The 20,722-nt window shown below is 42.4% G+C and overlaps 1 protein-coding gene across 2 annotated transcripts in view; it reads left to right on the top strand.

The window, feature by feature from the left end:
* Positions 1 to 9,018: 9,018 nt before the first annotated feature.
* The window catches only part of CNIH3 (cornichon family AMPA receptor auxiliary protein 3), a 50,572-nt gene continuing 38,868 nt past the window's right edge, over positions 9,019 to 20,722 (top strand). For both annotated transcript variants that reach the window (XM_050894620.1, XM_050894619.1), the window contains exon 1: positions 9,019 to 9,099. In XM_050894620.1, coding sequence (XP_050750577.1) covers positions 9,019 to 9,099 — 81 coding nt within the window. The remainder of the gene's footprint in view (positions 9,100 to 20,722) is intronic.

Below are 20,722 nucleotides of genomic sequence, written 5' to 3'. Positions count from 1 at the left end.
TTCTAATAATAGAAAAGAAACCCAGTGTGTCTCAATGTGTGGATATCACTTTGTTCATTGTGGGAAAAGTGTTGAAGTAGCAGTTTTGAAAGCAACAGTTTTTTTCTAAAGGTGGTTATACTCTGTCTGGTGTGCCTGTTCCAGATCCCTTCAGTTGATAATGCTGCATCCTCAGCTCCCATACCCTCTGTTCTGGCCTCTGTAATATGTATTATTTCAAAGGAGCACAGCTGGGTGCTGGACTATAATTTCTCATGCGGCTAGGATCAGATCCATCAGTTTATTTGAAGGTTAGGACCAAGACCTCAGAAGTGGATGAGGAGCTAATAGACAGACTGATGTTCCTGCTGTGTTCGCAGAGGCTTAAACCAGTAAGAAAAGGGTCAGGCACATCCGTACTATTTTCACCTTCTGCCTCAGATGCCGTGGTTTGCAGTAGTCTCATTCAGAAATGACAAAGGAACAGCTCCCTGCTGTCAGGTCCGCATGCCACAGAGAGCTGTAATGAGTTTGTAACGAGGCGGAGATAAGGAAGACTTTTTAGTGATTACTGAGACAAATCTCAGAGATGTACTGAGTGAAGGGTAAATCTTTCCACCACTCTCCATCACTTAAATATCTCAGGATACTTAAGGTATCCTCATGGTATAATGTAAGAGTAAGTCAGTAGGACAAAAATGTCCTAAATGCATCTTGATAGATTTTCCTTTCACTGTGTATCAGAAACTTTCGTAATTAGTCAGCCACTAGCAATGATTAATGACTAGAAATATGGCTAATGGACAATATATGTTTCAAAATCAATACCAGGAAAACTCTGATTGGAGGTGTTGGGCTGTGGAACTGTCTCCTTGCAAAACGAGAAACAAATATTTTGCCTGTGTGTTTATTGAAGAGCATCAAATACTGGATGTATTTGATGGAGCTGGAATGTAAATGAAGATGAGAGACACTGAAAAACAAAATATTTACCTTGGAGTGTAGTCCTAAACTGAGATTTAATGGTTGTTTCCACTTCAATACCTACAGTATATTTATATTTTTATAGATATGCATATATGTGTGTGTGTGTGTGTATACATAGAAGTGCTCCATAAAAAAATGTTTTATTTTGGTTTTCTTGGAAGCATCAGTTTTTCTGTGTTGAATCTTAACATAAGTAATATATATCCAGATATTAAAGTAACTGTGGCAAAAGAAAAAAAAATTCCAAAGACGACTTCTGTACCTCATTTACAGCTCTTTTCAAAATGTGTGGTTATGAATAAACCATTTACTTTCGCAAGCATATGCTTTGCAGGATTTCAGATATGAAAGAATTAAAAGGTCAGAGAATTACAATGCGTTTACTGCATCCCTGTATGACAGTAAAGCTCATTACTATTTGCCATGTTCTGTCCTTCTTAATTAAAGCATCAAATCACATGCAGAGTCTGGAGCAGCTCGATTATAAAAGGTTACATCCATCAGTTTATTCCTGACTGGTTTGTTAATTACTGGCCTTGACTCTTGATTCAAATCAGCACTCTCTCCTCAGGATAAAAGTGCATATTATGTTAAAAATAATATACCATAATTTTAAACAAAAATACATTGTAAACATTTAAAAAGAAAGCTTGTACTGAACTTGGCTTTGATGGAATTACAATCTCTTGTACCATGAAGTCTGACTTTTCACAGGTGACCACTGTCAAATTTCTAAATAGTTTTGTTACCGAATCCCCTGTCCTGTCCCACTCGGTGGGTGAGGGTGAGGTTAACCTTTTGATTCTCTGTGCGGTAATCCGCAGCAACGACAATTACTCGAGAGGTTCAATCAGATCACAACTTTACTCAAAACCTGCTTAAAACTTGGCAGAAAACAGCGGATAGTGGCTTGGCAAAACTTGTAACAGCATAACCACGACAAATTCGCAATGGTATTACCACGACAAACTCACAATGATACTACCCTTATGTGCCCAGAATAAGGTCAGAAAACAGGGAGAGAAAAAGACAGAGACAAGAAAAGGGGAGAGAAAGAGAAAGAAGGAGATCACCACCCTTGGATCCAGCGATGGTCTCTGCTCTGGGTTGCAGTCCTCCGGTGGCGGGCGCACGCAACGTGGCTCTTTGCAATTGTGTCTAAATCTCCGTCCACAGTCACGCCTCCTGAAGACTTACATGGGTTCATTCTGGACAGGTCTTGACATGTATGGTGCTATTCCAGAGGGTTCTTCACCTACTGAGCATGTGCGGCTTATTGGGGTGGTGGTCTTAGGGACTTTCCAAGGAGCTACAAGCCCCCTCCTCAAATAAACTTGGTGTGGCCTCTGGCCACATAGGGTGTGTTACCAGGCTGGTTCTGCCAGAACACGGGACTGCATACCCTCCGGCATGCCCCCTGTGCCCATGCCGACCCACTTCTTGCTGAGGCCCCTATTTGTTATGCAGACTATACCTTAATTGCTACAATGTTTGAGACATTGACAGACCTTAACTCCTTCAGTCCCTTACACCACCCCGTGGCTCAAACATTGTTTACATAGTCTTCTACAAGGTTAGTGATTTTCACATCCTAACATCAAAACTAAGAACTCACAAACAATCGGCGTAACACCACCCCGTGGCTCAAACAGACATCTCATCTTCTAGGGTGGTGATTCTTACGTAGCGAACAGAGGGAGAAAAGAGAGAGGAGAGAGGGGAGATGGCACGGGTAATCATACAACGAACAATAGCTATGCTGATCATTAAAAATACGAAACCAACAACTAATGTTAATCCTGTTTTTGTTAACCAAGCCCCCAATCCCATAAGTCCCAAGGATCGTAGGATGGACTGCAACCAAGAGTTCGGAGTCCAGTTACCAAATCAGTCTTTTGGCTGCACAGATTGGAGAAGTTCTGCTGTTTGATCTGCTATCTCTTTCATCTTTGCTCGAGCTTCTTCTGTTGAGGTAGTGGCGTTGTGTATGGTGATACAACATTCTCCGTCAGTGAGATTTAACATTCCACAGACTCCATTTTCCTTGAGCAGTATCATGTCCAGAGCCAGGCGATTCTGAAGGGTCATTTTCGATACCTGTTGGACCTGCAAATTTAATTCTCCAAAAGCGTATCTTGTCCAGTTGCCCAAAAGATGTACCTGCCAGGTAATATTTTCTGAGACAAACTGGTGTCGTTTCAAAGTTACGTATGGGGTAAAAACATTTTCAAATATTAATGAAGCTAATTGTCCATCAGTATAATCATCGGGAATCTTAACTCCACTAATCGCCCACTTGGGGCAGGTTTTAGGCTTATTTGCCTCCCTACGCGACCATCGGGGGGATATCACAAAGTCAAAAACACAAGATGGACACAGAGAAGGGATACCCAATCCACACTTTAAGCCACCATGATATTCTAATGTTAAAGAAGAATAAAATCTTCCATTTGAGCACCCCCAAGCCAATCCTGAGGGGGGCTGGATAAATGCTGGTTTCACAGGTACATTGATCTGTAAAATTCATAATGGTGATAACAGGTTTGGTGTCCAGTGTCCCTCGTATGGGGTAATGGGTGTAGGGCACTCCACACCTTCCCGCAAGGTCACCATTGGTGGTATTACAAGTAATGTCATTATTTTGCCATCCTTTAGAGGGATATCCCCAACATGTACACATATCTCAAATTAAGGCTCTGAGACTATTGATATGCCAAGTTTCTGGTGGATCCCCTGGTCCTGAATTGCAGGTGATCGTTCTAGAACAGTTAAAAAGTGGGCTTTCGGCCTCTCTGATAGATGGATTAAATCTAGGGTTGACAAAAGGTTGTGAGAGAATTGATTTTGACAAAGCCCACATCAAAGTTTTTCTATCCCGAGGGGTTATAGAGGTCTTATTTGGGAGTAAGATACACCACTCTGGGCCCCATCGGCAAACAGCGGGTCCCAGGGCTAAACTGTACAGGGGTAACTGCTAGTTTCTTTATCAAAGATAAAGTTACCAGCAGGGATGTTCCCCTTGTGGTTCTCAATTAAAGGGTTTAATCCATCTATCGGAGAAAGAATGGTAATATTTAGTTCCGGTATGGTAAATTTCCATCTTGCGCTATCCATCTCAATGGAGGTGTTTAGGACGGGGGGCTTATCCCACACCTGATACCAGGGGGATCCTAACATTGGGGTTTGCACCCAATTGACCCATGCCTCCTCATAAGTCCAGCTTGTGGGTAGATAAATCGGAGAGGTGGCATTGGTCACATTAAATATAAATGACAAGTTTACAGGCGACATAAAAACCTTAAACCTTCTTCGGTTGATCTAGGTAGGGCAATACACAGGCCCTTATCTTGGTGCCCCCACATCTGGATGACACCTTGAATGAGTTCCCAAGCTAAATTTGGGGTGTCTAAGCTTACGGGTTTTACCATGAACAGAGAAAAACAGAGGATAAGCAACCAAGTACATGGCTGCCGGCACAGATATCAACAATCATGGTTTGGTTGCTCGCTCCCCAGCGATACCAAAACAAGTTATAATGGTCTAAGTTGCGAATTTCCAAAACAACGTTTGCGACGATAGATACAGAATATGAAAACTATACGACACAACAATACAACAGCAACCCAAATTCCCCAAACCAACAATGGCTTCAACTTCTGAGGAGAAAGCTGCTTCCGGTACTTGGACCTGTTAAAAGAACAAAAGAAAATCCCGATTCTTTCGAACCGGTGATTAGAAAGACGGAATGATCCATCTGGTATTGATTCGATGTTCTTTTCCCGTGGGCATCAGTTGCTACCCATGCATGTATGTTAACTGGAATTTTTAGGATTAGTGGTACTTGTCCTGTTGTAGGTAATTTAACCAAGACCAGTTGTCACGGATAGTGAAGAGGACTTACAGGGTTTTTGGTCTCACACTCCCCAGGGAGTATGGATGGAGGCTTAGGGCAAGATGCAGTGATTCATGGACATCCATTAACTGCCCAACTGTCATTTACTCTGGTCATAGCTTCCCAGAGTCGTATGGACCACCCAGAGTTGTGGGGTCTCAAGAATCGTTTTAATCGTTTTAAGAGACCATTTGTCCTCTCTACTATCCCATTAGCTTGGGGATAATAGGGTGTATGAAATATCCACAGTATTCCCTCAACTTTTGCTCACTCCTGGACCACCCCAGCAGTAAAGTGACTGCCGTTGTGTGATTGGATTGCTTTAAGTTTAGGCAAAAAACTAAGCCACAATTTTAACTCTTTTACTCAATTTTTCCCAGTCGCTCATGTTACTGCTCCAGCCTGAACGAGTCCTGATACCACTTCCACCCCCACGAGCACATATTGTTTCCCTTCTGATTTTTTAAAAGGTCCTATGTAATCAACCTGCCATGTTTCCCATAATCCCTTCCCATCTCGCAGATGAAGTGGAGGATTTTGTAAAGGGTGTTTTTCCAGTCTAGTACGCCACAGACCACAGGCAGAAACGACAGTGTTACACAGCTCTCGGGTGACAGGCCACCCTCTACTTCCCACTTCTTTGAGAAGATCTCTGACTCCTGAGTGACCACGCTTGACGTGCAGCCACTCCAGTAGGTTTTTCCAGTTTTCCTCTTCCCCCTCTTTCCCAACAAATCCCACGCACTGGCCGTAATTAATCAATTCTCGTGCAATCTCTCCCCAAGTGAGACCTGGTCCAGCCTGTGGCCCTCCCGCCACAATGGCTCTTAGCCGGTCTTGAATTTGTACAGCATAGATTTTTAGCGAGTCAGGTAGTCCTCTAATCAAGGGGGTCATCCTATCTGGGTTAGCAAACAACAACATTGGAGAAGGTTGACGAGGGACTAAACGCCTATCATGCATCAATTGAAGGCAGGCCGCTTTCTGTACACTCTCGGTAAGGTGGCTTACCCCAGGGGTGGGAATGGCAATGGGATCTCCCCTCTCTAAGGGGTCTAACCCTCCGGCCCAGTACGCCACCCTCTGAGTCAAGGACCAGGGTTCCCGATTGTCCTCCACCGTCAAAAATACGCCTGGACTCCAATATCCTTGAGCCTCTTCTTCTGAAAGCTTTATTCTATCCCCACCAGTCAGAGACCCTCCACACATACTCGGTCTCAGTTTCCTTGGCCTGTCTACTATATTTTTCCTGTAACTTTGCCAATTCAATAACTGTATAGGTTGTCTCTTTAGTAGTAACGGCGGGTCCACTGTCTTCGCCGTCATATATGACTTCAGTTTTCATAAGTGGACGGAGTTTGGGGGCAGGAGCAGGTGCTGTTACTGCCTCTACTTCCCTCCACAGGTAGTGAGGGGCAACCTCTCTTGGTAAGCTGGAAAATCCCAGCTCACTTTCCAGATCATCCCCACACCCAGCCAGTTTCAACTTCAACTCCCTTTCCCTCACAAAAGCATCCCGCAGGCTGTCCTGTAAGTTTTCTGTGATTTCGTTTCTCATCAGCTACCGCCTTTTCGGCTTGTTGCCATTTCACCCGCTCTACTTCCAATTCTGCTTGCAATGATTTTACCAAGTCTCGCAAAGACTCACTTTCCTCCTGCTCAGCTTGTTTAACAACACGTTTATCTTTCTGGGCAGCCATCAATGTACCTCCTAAAACACAACAAACCATAGCCTTCCCTTTTCCGAGCCTCCACCTGCTCTCTTTTGCCAAGTCTTTTATCCATTCCGCCACAGTTGCCAGAGATTGGCAATGTTCCTCGGCCCAGCTACGCCCTTTTGGGGTCAGGCAAGCTTTATAATCTTTCAATAAATCCAACAGCGGGGAGCAGTCAAGATTTGGCCTATCCCAGGTTGCCATCATCTCTTGCTGGGGATTTCGGCTTCAACCGAAAATCAGTTCTCCTATCTGCAGCACTCTGGCTGATATCCCCTTTTATGAAACCTCTTTACCACTTCCCACAGAGAATCCTGTCCGTGACGCCAATTTAATGTCCCGTCCCACTCGGTGGGTGAGGGTGAGGTTAACCTTTTGATTCTCTGTGCGGTAATCCGCAGCAACGACAATTACTCGAGAGGTTCAATCAGATCACAACTTTACTCAAAACCTGCTTAAAACTTGGCAGAAAACAGCGGATAGTGGCTTAGCAAAACTTGTAACAGCATAACCACGACAAATTCGCAATGGTATTACCATGACAAACTCACAATGATATTACCCTTATGTGCCCAGAATAAGGTCAGAAAACAGGGAGAGAAAAAGACAGAGACAAGAAAAGGGGAGAGAAAGAGAAAGAAGGAGATCACCACCCTTGGATCCAGCGATGGTCTCTGCTCTGGGTTGCAGTCCTCCGGTGGCGGGCGCACGCAACGTGGCTCTTTGCAATTGTGTCTAAATCTCCCTCCACAGTCACGCCTCCTGAAGACTTACATGGGTTCATTCTGGACAGGTCTTGACATGTATGGTGCTATTCCAGAGGGTTCTTCACCTACTGAGCATGTGCGGCTTATTGGGGTGGTGGTCTTAGGGACTTTCCAAGGAGCTACAAGCCCCCTCCTCAAATAAACTTGGTGTGGCCTCTGGCCACATAGGGTGTGTTACCAGGCTGGTTCTGCCAGAACACGGGACTGCATACCCTCCGGCATGCCCCCTGTGCCCATGCCGACCCACTTCTTGCTGAGGCCCCTATTTGTTATGCAGACTATACCTTAATTGCTACAATGTTTGAGACATTGACAGACCTTAACTCCTTCAGTCCCTTACACCACCTTCCGTCCATAAAAGGACAGAAAAAAATGCTGTGAACTGAAATTCTTTTTAAGTTTTGTAAGGATATTTAAAATATATAGATTTCATCCATGGTTTTCAGAATATTTTTAAATGGGACTTCTGGTGGTTCTGTGGTATTTTCTCTTGAAAATTTTTTGCTTACAAACCTGCTGTATTGTGTCAGGTGATGTGCTCCAAAGAGGTGGAAGAACTTCTGGTGGTAAATCTAAAACATCTCCTGCAGAAACGGCTAAGTCACGTCTGGAGACACTATGGATGCTGTTGAAGACAAGGTAAGAAGGCAGGGGCTTACCTTTCCTTCCTTATTTTAAATATGTACTTCAGCAATTTGGATATTGTGTATACCTGAAAGTCATCAAGAGCACTCTCCCAATTTGTGGCATTTAAGAAAGGTTTGTCTTTACGTACTCTAACAGGAAATATCTTTTTCAAAGGGGAGGCTGATCCTACTTCGCTGCGCTACTCAGTTTCAGTTCATTAGATCCTAGGCTCGGTTTCTGTCCCCTCTCTCTCCATCAGAGGATGGCCACCCCAGCGCTGGCCTCCCCATGCCGGGTGATGCCCTGCCACCGGCTCGCCCTTCCGCCGGCCACGCTCCTCTCCTCGGCGAGGCCGAGGCGCCTGGACGTTGGGGCGCATCTCACCAGATCTACCCGATCCTAAAAGGAAAAAATAATTAAAACCCAAAGCACTTCCAAGTTTAGGCACATAATTATCTTCTCAGGATTTGGCCTAAACTGATCCCAGCCTACGCTCGTTCCTCTCACGCTGTCGTGATATATCACTTCAGTCAGAAACACGCAGCCGTGACGGCAGACGCCGCCCGAGTGGCGGCAGGACCCCGCCGCCGAGCCCCCCGCAGACGCCGCCCGAGTGGCGGCAGGACCCCGCCGCCGAGCCCCGCCGCTGCCGCCCCCGCTGAGGGGACCCGCCCCTCGGGGGCGCCCTGGCGGCGGGGGCCGCCCACCGCCGCGCCTCAGCGGGGAGAGGAGAGCGGCGGCGGTGGCGGTGGAGGGGTTGGGCCGGCCCGGCCCCCCTCGCCCCAGACGCTGACGGCGCTGCGGGGGTCGGGACGGGCTCGGCGGCGCGAAGGTAGCGGCTGTGAGGGGCGCGGCGGCCGCTGCCCGGCCCCGCCCCGCTCCGCTCCCTGCCCGTCCCGGCTCTGTCTGTCTGTGACACTCCCCCTCCGCCGTGAGGGCGCCCGGTCGCTTCGCCGCTCTCCCCGCTGGGATTTCGGGGGTCGCTGTTCTCCCGGTCGCCCGCCGGGACCCCCCGGGCGGCGGCGGGGGGGCGCGGAGGGCTCTTCCCGCCATGGCCTTCACCTTCGCTGCCTTCTGCTACATGCTGTCGCTGGTCCTCTGTGCCGCCCTCATCTTCTTCGCCATCTGGCATGTGAGTACCCTAGCTCCCACCGGCCCCTCCGCCGCCCGCAGAGACCGTTAAAAACGGCTCCAGCACCGGGGGGGGCGACCGTTAGGGGGGCGGCCGGGGGTCGTGCCGTGAGGGGAGAGGGGCGGCAGGACGGGCTGGGGCTGGGGTAGGCAGCCCCGCATCCGGGAAGCCGAGGCGAAGCCTCCGCTGCCGCCGTGTGCCGCCGGCGTCCCGCGGCGGGAGCGGGCGCTTCCCGCGCTTCCCCCGCCTGTCCGCCCTGCACCGCCGGCGGTGCCAGGACAGACAGACCGCGCCGTGAAACCTCTGCGTGGGTTATTTTATTTATTAAGTTTTCACAAGCGTAAAGACTAATGGCAATGCTTCTGTGAATAGCTTATGAAAACAGACCCGACCGTCCGCGCTTCTGGGAAGTGCTTGCAGCCTGAATGCTGCCCTAGCCTTGTGCGTGTGGAGACCTCCCTACCCTGTTGGCTTTAGCTGAGTTAAAAGGTGCTCATGACTCTAGCGCTGACTATGATAAAACATGAGATCTTCGAGGTAAGAACAACTGTTTTTCTTGCCTGAGAATAGAGCGTTGTGAGGGAGAAACAGCCCTGAACCTGATGAAGCAGTTAGGTTGGTTTTCCTTCAATAATTACTACGTTAATAACTTCTTTAAAAGTCGGATTTGAATGTGAAACTTCCTCATCCTTCTAATGCATGAACTGGATATTGGAGTCCACCTTCATTAATTTCACTCGAAGGTGGTGGTGCTCATTCCTTACTGTACACTGGGTGACTGTGGTAGGCGTAAGTGTGTAACTTAGAAAGTGTTTATTTCTGCAGCAGTGAAATTATTCTTATGCAGAATTTGCAATTCTTTTAAATGGTTATGTGTTTTGGAATTATTTATGCTATGTGTGTGCTACACAAATAACTTCATGCCATAAACATTCAGGATGGAACAGGGTAAGTTGAAAAATAGAGCAAGCCTCATGAATGCCTCTACAGATACCTGATGGAGTATGATAAAAAAAACCCCCTCCTTTGACTAACAAGCAAGGGAGATACAGAATTTATTTTTACTGAAACGAGAGTAAAGCTGCTAGCTTAGTTGTACGTAAGCGTATTAGAAGTATGAAACAGATCACTCTGTTGTGAGAATTCTTTAAAATCAAATTATTTTGAACTCTTAATGGTGCAGTTACAAGTTTTTTCTTATTAAAGAAACTACAATTTGGTAATGCCAAGTACTGCAGTGATGTCAAGTACTGGAAGGCTGAAAAGGGTCTCTAGCAGTCAACTACTGCACTCCTCTGAAAAAAGGAGTAGTAAAATTTAGATGATTAGTCATGTTTTCTTCCCTCCTCTTCCCTCAACCTTTAGGTCCTCAAAAGTGAGAATTCTACAGCTTGTTCAAAGAGTTTAGAGTTAAAAGTGTGTTCTACTGTGAATCTCTTGCTAAAAATTAAACAGTTATTTTCTTCATTACTATCACAATCTTAATGATTTTTTAATATATTTGAAGTCTGTTATGTCGTCTTTTTCCTGGACTGAAGTTGTTGTTGTCTGAAGACATACAGTACTTCTAGCAAATGCGGCAAATTATTCTTCCATAAATCAGTGTAGTTACAGCAAACTTATTCAGTGAAACATTTTTCAGCTTTCAGTCTGTAAACTCATGGAGAGCAATCCATTAGTTCTAGAGCTCCATAAGAGGCAACTAGGAAAGGAAACCTTTTGTCGATAGGCTTATGTTTATGGTGCATGTTTCTTACATCTGTTGCAAAATTATTGAGGGGTTGAAACTGAAAATGGCTGGAAATGCTGTTCTATTGTAATAGAGCAAGAATTGGTACTGTCTTTTCTTATAAATAGATAATAATTCTATTAAAATACATGGTTTATGAAGGTCATAGAATAACAGATTTAACACCCTGCCAGATTAAACTTTTAAGCATACCCGTTACGCACATATACAAAACACAAGAATTTTTACTATCCTTTCTATAAGAACGGTTATGATCTAGTTTCTTATTTCTTCTAAAATGTAGTCTAACATATAGCTTATGTATTGAGTCATAGGAGTTTCTTTCACCTTAAACATCTCATTGTGAAAATTTTTGCAAGAAACAAAACTCCTACTCCTTCACTGTGACCTGATTTTTTTCACTGTAATATACTTGTGAGGGACAGTAGATATATTTTAAATAGGATCTCATAAGGGCAGTGGAGGATTTTAATAATTATATTTTCCTGTTAAAATGCTTTTAAAGTGGTTTTGTTTTTTTAAAAAACACATCTGGTTATTAAGAATAAGTTCTTGATTTATCTGAGCATCCCATCACTTTGAAAGATTTCTGAGGTTCTAAGACTGAAAGAGAATTTATATTTTGTAAATTATTTTAAAGGACAAGAAAAAACTGTAGCATTTGGACTTGATATTGTTCTAACCTGAAGCTGGCTGAAGTTTGGGCAGTTATCTGGAATTAATTAACAGTGGATCAAATAAAATCTCATTTTCTTCCTGCTGGGAAGACAGATGAATTATAATTTTCATTGATATTGATATAATGGGTACAATAAAAATTGTGAAACCAAAACAAAAGAAGAGGGTAAAATGACAATTTTTATTTTTGGAAACTGTGCTTTTCTGATGCCTTTCCTCTAAGAAGTTAAAGGCTTTCTATACATTCCAGTGCTCTGTACTCTTTGGGGGCAGACAGAATGAAGCTGGTCAGAATATTTTAAAGGAATTGTAAATAAAATACAGAAACTCCTTCAGACATCTGGAACACGTAATAATTTTTTTTCCTGCCTCTGAGTGACCTTCTTATATAGATTGCCAGTGGTATCTGTCATGATAAAAAAAACCCCAAAACAAATTAGATAGTATCAATCAGAAACATTTCTTTAAACTATGCACAAGATTTATCTTAATGTATTATTGCTGGAATTTCACTCATACATATTAAATGAAAGAAAAGGGCTGAAAAATCGAATTCTCCATGTACTACGTAGTACCAATACCACTCTCTGTGGTACGGGAATTTTTTAAGCATTTAGATTGTTCAATGACCACATTACCTCTATCTGTAATGAGACAATATTAGAAACATCATGTAGAATTGGATGTTTTCATGCCACTGTTGTGGAAAAGTACTAGAGAATTTAGTAGAGGATGGTGACCTTTCTGCTTGGTTTCTTCTAACCAGCCTCTGGAATTTGATAAAACCTTACATTCCCATTATAGAATTATATAGGCTGTTTCAAACAACTCTTTTAGTGTTCAGAGTAAACTTTATGTAACACTATGAATTAGTCCTTTCAAAATTCAGGAAAAGTTTTCCATCTGAGGCCTAAAATTTTTCCCTGAGTTTGAATTCTCATAAGTATACAGTTTGGTAAAGTTGGTTATATTTGAAGCCATATTAGCCGAATGTCTATCAGCTAAATGAGACTGTCTTCAAATGAAGTTAGCGAGCGTCAAAATGTTGAGCGAACTTTGGTGAGTGAATATCTTGTGGGGGGGAAAAAGTAACACATAGAGATACCTCAGTACAGTTGATTTGAGTATATACTGCATGTGACTTGTTGCAGAAATGCAGTTACAATAGTGCGTGCTCTGCTTTACTAGCTGAGGTATCATTTAAATGTGTTTTGGCCAAGGTGTCCTCTCATCTGACTAATGCAACTGACCATATTTTGGTGCGGTTGCGTGATACAACTAACAGTAGAATTTGGTCTACTAACTACATAATTTTATATCCTCACCTGATCATGTTGTAAACTCGAGAACAGAGTATATGGTCTTCTTAGTAATGATCACAGATACTTTGTTTTGCTGTCCTCAGCTCTTGTTCTTCTTTATAAACAGCTTTTTATTAATCAGTTCTACTCCATTCCTAAACTATCTTGAACTAAGATTTAGCTTCCTGTTAACACTTAACTGAGCTATGTCAAGTCTGTTTGAACTCCCCACAAGATTTGACATAGCATTTCTAGTGTAGCTCCACTGAGTTGTGCCTGAAGTTGACTGAAGTTGACCAAATTGTGGTTTATTTGTCATCACTTAAAATGTGACATGCTTGTGTGAAATCCTGCAGCACTATTATTCTCTTCAAATACATTGGTTTTGGGTAGTCTGAGTCCTTCCCTTTTTTAAATATTTTAAGATGAAATTACCTGCTTTGAGATTTGTTATTTTAAGGAAAGCTTTAAGAAAAGAGCTTTTCAAAGTGTTCCATTTTATAATACCACAGTAAAACAATTCATAAATACCAAGATCATTACTGTTTAAAAAAAAGAATTTCTGTGGTGGGCCATCTCTTTTTGAACTCATACCAGTATATCTTTGAATGTGTGCAACTGCTTCATAACCAGTAGTACTTAAGGATTGCCAGAAAGTGTTAGGAGTATCATGCCAGTGAAACAATTAACGGTGCTAGCCTGAGAAGTTGTACCAAATTGAATGCTTTTTGGAGTATTCTGATATAATTGTGAATTCAAATGAATCTGGGAGCAACTCTCTGGCACGACAAGAGTTGCGTGCACTGAAATTGGTGACAGTACTTGAACCAAGCATAAGAAGAATAAAGCAGCAGAACGTGGAAATTTTTTGCTTTTTTTGTTTTATGCTTCCCCCCCCCCCCTCCCTTTTCTTTTGAAGTGTGAGGCTAGTATTAATCCTGATAAACTACCTTAATATGACTTTGGCTTGACTTAACAGTTACAAGTTCACAGGTATACTTAAAAACAGTGGGAGGCAGTGATTGAACAGAGTAATATAGGCTAAGATTGACTTTTACTTTTAAATTAAAGCATCCTTTTTTGCAAACACAAGGGAAATAAGCCCTTGGAATCTATATTCAGTGCTGTTTCTGCTCTTGGCTTTGTGTATTATGGTTAGCAGACAGCTTGAATTATCTATGCCTTGTTTTCTCATTTACTAAGCATGGGTAATAGAACTGAACTCCAAGTACTGCGTGTCATTTTATTTAACAGCTATCCCTAAAATGCCTTTGCTTTCTGACAGAAGGTGCTATGTACATATAAGATGTTGCCACTTCTGTTATTTGTCACTGTACTGTCCTGGTGATGTGGACCGTATTTTATTAGTACTCAAGTTGCAGTAGCTTAGGTAAAAAATTCAAAAGCTCTCCAAGAGTTGTATATGTGGAATTTGGTGAGTATTCAGTATTTGACTCACTTAGGCTTCCTCATAAAATTCCTAGCCTAATTTTTGATAAATTGTACAACCTTAATGTTAAAGATACGTAAAAAGTACACAGGAGAATAATTTAAAGCTTGGGTTGATAGCAAATTCAGTTGAGCAATGCACTTCGGTCACAAACTAGGTGCTAGTTTATCAATATTCTCTGTGTATCAGTGTCTTACTGTTTCTGTAACTTTGGTTTGGAGGATAGCTATCTGTCTTACCTGAAAACAGTAGAGAGATCCATGAGCTCAATTGAACCTGTGCTTCTCTTCAGTAAAGGCTGCCAGTCATCTCAGTTGAACCTCTTTACAATGCTTTAAAGCCTGTCTTGAAAAGAAAGTAATTTCCTTACAGACTTGTGGTCAAGCTTGAATTTTCTTTCAGATACTGGAGTTCAGTGCTGTCCTTTAATGAGTCACTAATTCAGTTCTCTGAAAATATTGGATAATTATGTGATTAAAAATAAAATCAGATTAAGGTTTGATGAACAGGAGCACAAATGCTGTTGCTGTATGTTATACATATTTCTTGAAGACATTTTTTTTTCTCTAAGCGGCTAAGCACATTGTCCCTGAAGGTTTCATAGTCATGACAGTTTAAGGAATGAGTCTGATATTTCCGCTCTTTTTAAAGACAGAGCACAACCAGATTGGTCTGGCTATAACATAGCTTGACAGTTCCCTTATAACTTCTCTTTCAGAAGTTTGTCACATTAATGCTGACAGACAGATATTAGGCCAGGCAGCACAGGCTGTGGAGCAAACTATATTTTATATATTGGAAAATAAGTATATTTCAGTTTAGTTACCTTGTCATGCTTAAATAATAATTAAAAAATCATAGAAGTCTTTGGGTTCTATGACACTTAAATGCTGTGGAAAGATTAAATTGGATCTCTGTGTATGCTTGAACTGTCATGATGAGATTTATTTGGAGAAAGGTTTTAAATTGTGAGTGGTTGCCACTGGCTGTAATTCCAGATGCTTCACAAGTCACAGTGACTCCATTATCTGTGTAAAATAAATTATGCTGTGGAGTCTCGTGCCTCCCACAAAAATGTGCAGAGAACTATTTAAATGTTATTTGGTTGTCATATATCCGATATTTTTTTAGTCTTAAGATTAGTTGGAAAATCTACTTACTAAAGGGATTTTATATCCTAATTGGTAAATAATGTATTTCTAGTGCTTTTTTTTAGACTGTTCAGCTTGTTAATAAGCAAGCCAATGTAGCTGTCATATTTTATTAGACCGTGAGTACAACTCTTAGATCGAGTCTGAGGCATGAAGTTATAGCTCATTACATATATTTGTGTATTCAGCCACCACATACTACATTAAATCACACTTAAAACATTGAATTCAACCCTCGGACCTCTGGCTTAGTTGATTCCCCCACCCCAACATAAATATCCTTTTACCAAAATATTTTTCAGAGAGAGGAAGAAGCTCAGCAGAGAATAAGACTCTTCTCCTTACAGATACTAGACCTCTCTTTGACCTGTTCCTCTTCCTCAGTGCCTCTGACATGCAGTTCATTTATAACCAGTGATGCTGCTGACAGCTGGAGGTGACTCTAGCAGGCAATGAAACTAGCTCTCACTTAAGTCATAAGCTGGAGATACTGAGAGACTTACTCTTCTGGAGGTTGGTGGTTTGGACAACACTTCCACTTTCTGTGGAAACAAAGTATCTCTCCCATATGAAACAGGTAAGAATTATTATTACTTCCACTCTGCAAAGAGATAGTCACTTAAATTCACAGGACAGAAGTCAGCTGATGAGGTAAAGGTAGAAGAATGTCAAATATTACTTGATTTACTAGATCAACTTCCAGTGTTTCACAGTTGGAAATTCCCGTCAAAGAAATTCAATTTGTGACCGTGATGCTGTGCAGAGAGCAAGATGCAATTTTATTGACAGAGTGGTTCCTATGTTTATTGATAATAATTACAACTTCAGAAATATCCAGTTCCTGTTAAAAGAAATAATAAAAGGTTCATAGAATAATTTTGATTGGAAGGGACCTAGGAAATAATTTAGTCAAATCTCTTCTTCAAGGTGGGTCTAATTTCAAAGTTAGGCCAGGCTGCTCAGGGCCTTGTCCAGATGACGTATGAACTCTCCATGGGTGGAGAGTCCACAGCCTGTCTGGGAACCTGTTCCAGTACTTTACTCCTCTCACTGTGAACATTGTTTTCTTACACACAGCTGGAATTTCTGTGGGTGCAACTTCTGACTTTTGTCTCTTGTCCTTTTGGTGCATGCCCCTGAGAAGCTTTGTGTTGACTTCTGCGTAACCCACCCCAGGAAACTGAATGCAGTAATTAGATCCCACCGTAGCCAAACCCACTTCCCTTAGTCTCTCCTTGTATGTCGTGTGCTCCAAACTTCTTTTGTCCACCAGAATGGCCAGGTCTTTTTCTGCTGGGTTGCTCCCAGGCTGTAGTGTTGCATGTGGATAGTCTATCCCAGGTGCAGGACTTTGCCCTTGTCTTGGTTGACCATCATGAGGCTCTCACTGGCTGATTCCTCCAGCTTGTCAAAGCTGCTCTTAATGGCAGCCGTGCCCTCCAGTATGTCAGCTGATCTCCCCAGCCTGGTGTCATCTGCAAACTTGCCCCATCTGTCTCATCTTCCAAGTCATTGATGAAGGTGTCAAACAAGACTTGCTCCAGTATTGATACTTGAGGAACTCCACTCCTAACTGGGCATCAGTCAGACTTAAAACCAGTGACCACTACCCTTTCAGTCTGATGGTACAGCCAGTTTTTCACCTTGTAGTCTGCCCATCCTGTCCCCACTAGTTTGAATAGAAAACTTTTCTGCTGGGACACGGCATCTTCTTTTTGTTTAGTGTTTCATTGTGTGCCCAGGAGAATTCAGAGGAACGTCAGTGCACTTTGTGAAGGCAGGACAAGAGTCTTTATATTTTTCTCCACTTCCCATTGCAAAAATGTTACTATATAAAGCAAGGATTTATTTTAGGAATGTCATTGTGAAAAGTTACATTAGAAGACACTGAAAAATCACAAGACATTTACAATGGAAGTAGGTTTTCTCAGCAAGATACTGCAGGAGTGCTGAACTTGCAGCTCCAGTTTTGATAATGTGAGCACATGAAGCAGAACATAGGGGAGATGAAGGAATAGTGCCTTCATTGAGTTGTTCCATAGTACACTGCTTGCAACTCCTCACCGACACAATAGGTCATGAAAAACCTTTGGGTTGGTTTTGGGTCCTTTTGTATTTCTACACTTTTGTGGGTCATGTCATATTCTAGCTATCAGAGATAGTTGTTGTTGGTTGTTTTTTTTTTTTTTTTAAATACAGCTGGAAGTCAAAGCTAAGCACATGACTGGAGGAACTGAAGTTTAAAAAATTAAGGAGATCTACGGTAAAACGGTGAGAATTAGTAAGTTATAGTCCTTGCAATTCTTGGATAACAGATACTGTGCAAGTGCCAGACATTGTTGATACAAGCGCCATTTTTTTGAATAGAATGACATTTGATTTTTCAATGCATTTAAATGCCAACCATCTTCATGCTGTGAGTCACTGTTTCACGTGTTTAATTGTTTAGTCAATCTTCTGTTGCATTATTATTTTATTGTGTTATGAGTTCTGGCTAAATAGTTCACTTTGTATCACCATCTAAGTATAAACTGCCTTGTACATTCACAGAATGGGCATTTATAAGCAAGCATAATGAAGGCTCCACTGAGATCAATTTGATTGCGTGTGCTTCAGAGTTGTTCTTCTCTCAGTATTACACAAACACTATTAGCAGATCCTTTAGAAAATTGATTTGCTAATCATTTAAGTGGCAGGCCTGTTCAGAGCTATGCTGAAATATATCCTTAGCCTTAATCATGCTCCTGTAATTAAATTAAGGAGTTTCATAAGAACATAGGTGAACAGATGAGGATGCTTTTTGGGCTGCTGTTATTTTACTCTCAAAGTTTGATCATTTTTACTGGCTGCTGTATCCCTTCCCCTGCCCTATTTCTGCAACCACAGCTGCATTGCTGCTGTATTGCTTTACCTTGCCTTATCTCTGCAAACACAGCTGTGTGGCTGATGGCCATTTCATGTATGTGTGTGTGTCTTGGCCATGGAGTTATTTCTTCCAAGTTCTGCCTGGCCTCTTTTTGGGAAAGAAAGAAAACGTGGGAAGATCTTGAATCTGGTCATCCCTGCCTGATGCCGCCTGCGTTAGAAGGGCTCCTGTTCCCTTGTCCTGCCTCTTGCTGGTCCAGCTGGGCTCCTGCTGTGCCACTGGGAGGCAGGAGGCACAGATCCGGCAGCATTTCTGCTTGCTGCCCCACAGCGGGCTCCTTTCTGAGACAGCATTGGTAGGACCCCACTGTTGAGTGGGTAATGGGGAATAAAAATGGTGTGGGAGGGGGGGAAATGGGACTGTGGGAGGGAGGAGTTCAGGGAGAAGGATGCAAAGGAAAGAGCAAATGAGAGGAAGAAAATATATGTATGAGTAAGGGACTAATAAGAGGGAAGATTGAGAACACAGAATTTTTGTTTGGGAGACAATTATTTGAGAAGAGAAGGCTGCCTGAATCCAGAAGGTATAGTTGAATTCAGGTGGTGGACATTTTTGGACAGCCTGTGTAATGAGTCTTCTGTGGGGGTATGGTATAATATGTGACATAGTTGAACAGATTTTTTAGTGACAGAACTCAGATGCCCTTATGCATTTCCTGGATTTTGGTGAATGTGCATAAATCACTGCTGGTAGGACGAGAACACGAGAGAGGGGAAAAGAAGTAGCAGCAGCAATGTGAAACCTGTGAGGAAATGGAAGAGAACTCAACGTAAGGAGCGTGTGGGGGAAAGGGAGGTAATACTTCTCCCAAGCATATATCAGTGTAACAGAAATAAAAAATGTCAAAATAATAACTTGTGACAATATATAGGAATCTTTGAAAGTTCAGGAATAGAAGAAATTGTGGTGTGGTGATTGGAAACTTGCTTAGAGACAGCTCTAGCCAACTGGCCAATCTCTCATCCATGACTTTTATCTTACTGATACTGAAAAAAATCTTCTATTTTGATCTCATTCTCTTAACTCCTTCTTTGGAGCAAAATTTTTTCCAGTTGTATCTGTTCTGATACATTTTCCCATCTGCTTGCTACCCTTTCCCTGAATTTATTCTGCAGAAACATCCTATTTAGTCCTAGCTTTGGGATTATCAGCTTTGTGCTGTTAACTAATAGAAAAAGTGCTTCGGTGCATTTTGAGAATAATTTATGAAGATGGAGCTTTGTGGCTTTAATGTGTCTGTGTCTTTCTTGCATATCCCCCATACTGTAGGTTTGATGAGAAGAAAAAGACAAGTAGAAACGTTGCATGGGACCACATTGCATTTAAGGTGGGGTAAATTAGAAATTATTTGTAATTTTGAGGAAAAACAAGGACAGAGGAATACACCCTCTCACACCTATATGTGGCCAGTTATGTTGCCTCCAGCCAGAATTAACCTGCTATTGGTCGAATGTGACCAGACTACCACCCTTCCTCCTGCCTTCTGCATCTGGCCAGCCTTTTGTATTAGGTCTTTCACCAACTGACTTCTAGCCTGTCCCCGGTTTGGTGTGGAAAAAGCTGGGTAATGAAGAATTTGGCCTATACAAGTAGAAGATGCACAAATCTGTAGCAATGAATCTGTGATATAGATGAGAAATACATCTTAGTTGTTTCATTTCTTACTGTGCTTTCTTAGTTAGTATGGAGTTTAGTATAAAGAGAAGCAAGGGCAAAGCAGTGCTCTCTCTTGTGCTGAAAGCAGAGCTCCCCAGCCTCTCCTGGGTGTGAACAGAAAATAATACTGTTTTCTTCTCACCCTGGTTGGTTGAGAGGTCTGCAAACCGGTTCATCTGCACTATCCATTACCTGAATCAGAGCCACAAATCTGAGGTCAACACCTCAGCTGTAAAGCTTGGATCCAAACTCCCATAATTTGCTTTTGGCCCATTGAAGAGATCAAGACTAGGAGTGAAGCTTTGGCCTAACTTTATACATCTGCTTATCCAATTTATCTGCAGATGTGGTCTCTGTTCACATCTGTTCCAGGACAGAAGAAAAAGCTGATGCAAGAGTCTTTATGACCTTTGCTAGGATGCCCTTTCTTAGCTTGCTGAATGTGTGGCTGTGACTGGGAATCCACACTGTAACAGATTGTTTGCTTTTCAAGACAGTCCTGACTATCAGATCAAGTTAGTGCCTAACTAACAAGTGACAGCATTCCTGATACAACATGTCAATTTATTATCGCTGGTGCTCTTTGAGTAACTGATCTTGGGGTTTTGGTGCTGAACTGAAGAAATCAGAAGTGGTTAGATACTGAAATATTTAAAAGGTTTTGATCTTATTATCATTTAGATAACAGGAAAAACCTGTTTGTTTTAGAAA

The sequence above is a fragment of the Gymnogyps californianus genome, chromosome 3, assembly GCF_018139145.2.
Source record: "Gymnogyps californianus isolate 813 chromosome 3, ASM1813914v2, whole genome shotgun sequence".
Taxonomy (NCBI): domain Eukaryota; kingdom Metazoa; phylum Chordata; class Aves; order Accipitriformes; family Cathartidae; genus Gymnogyps; species Gymnogyps californianus.
The sequence above is the reverse complement of the archived record's forward strand: the minus strand, read 5'-3'. Positions and strand labels throughout refer to the sequence as shown.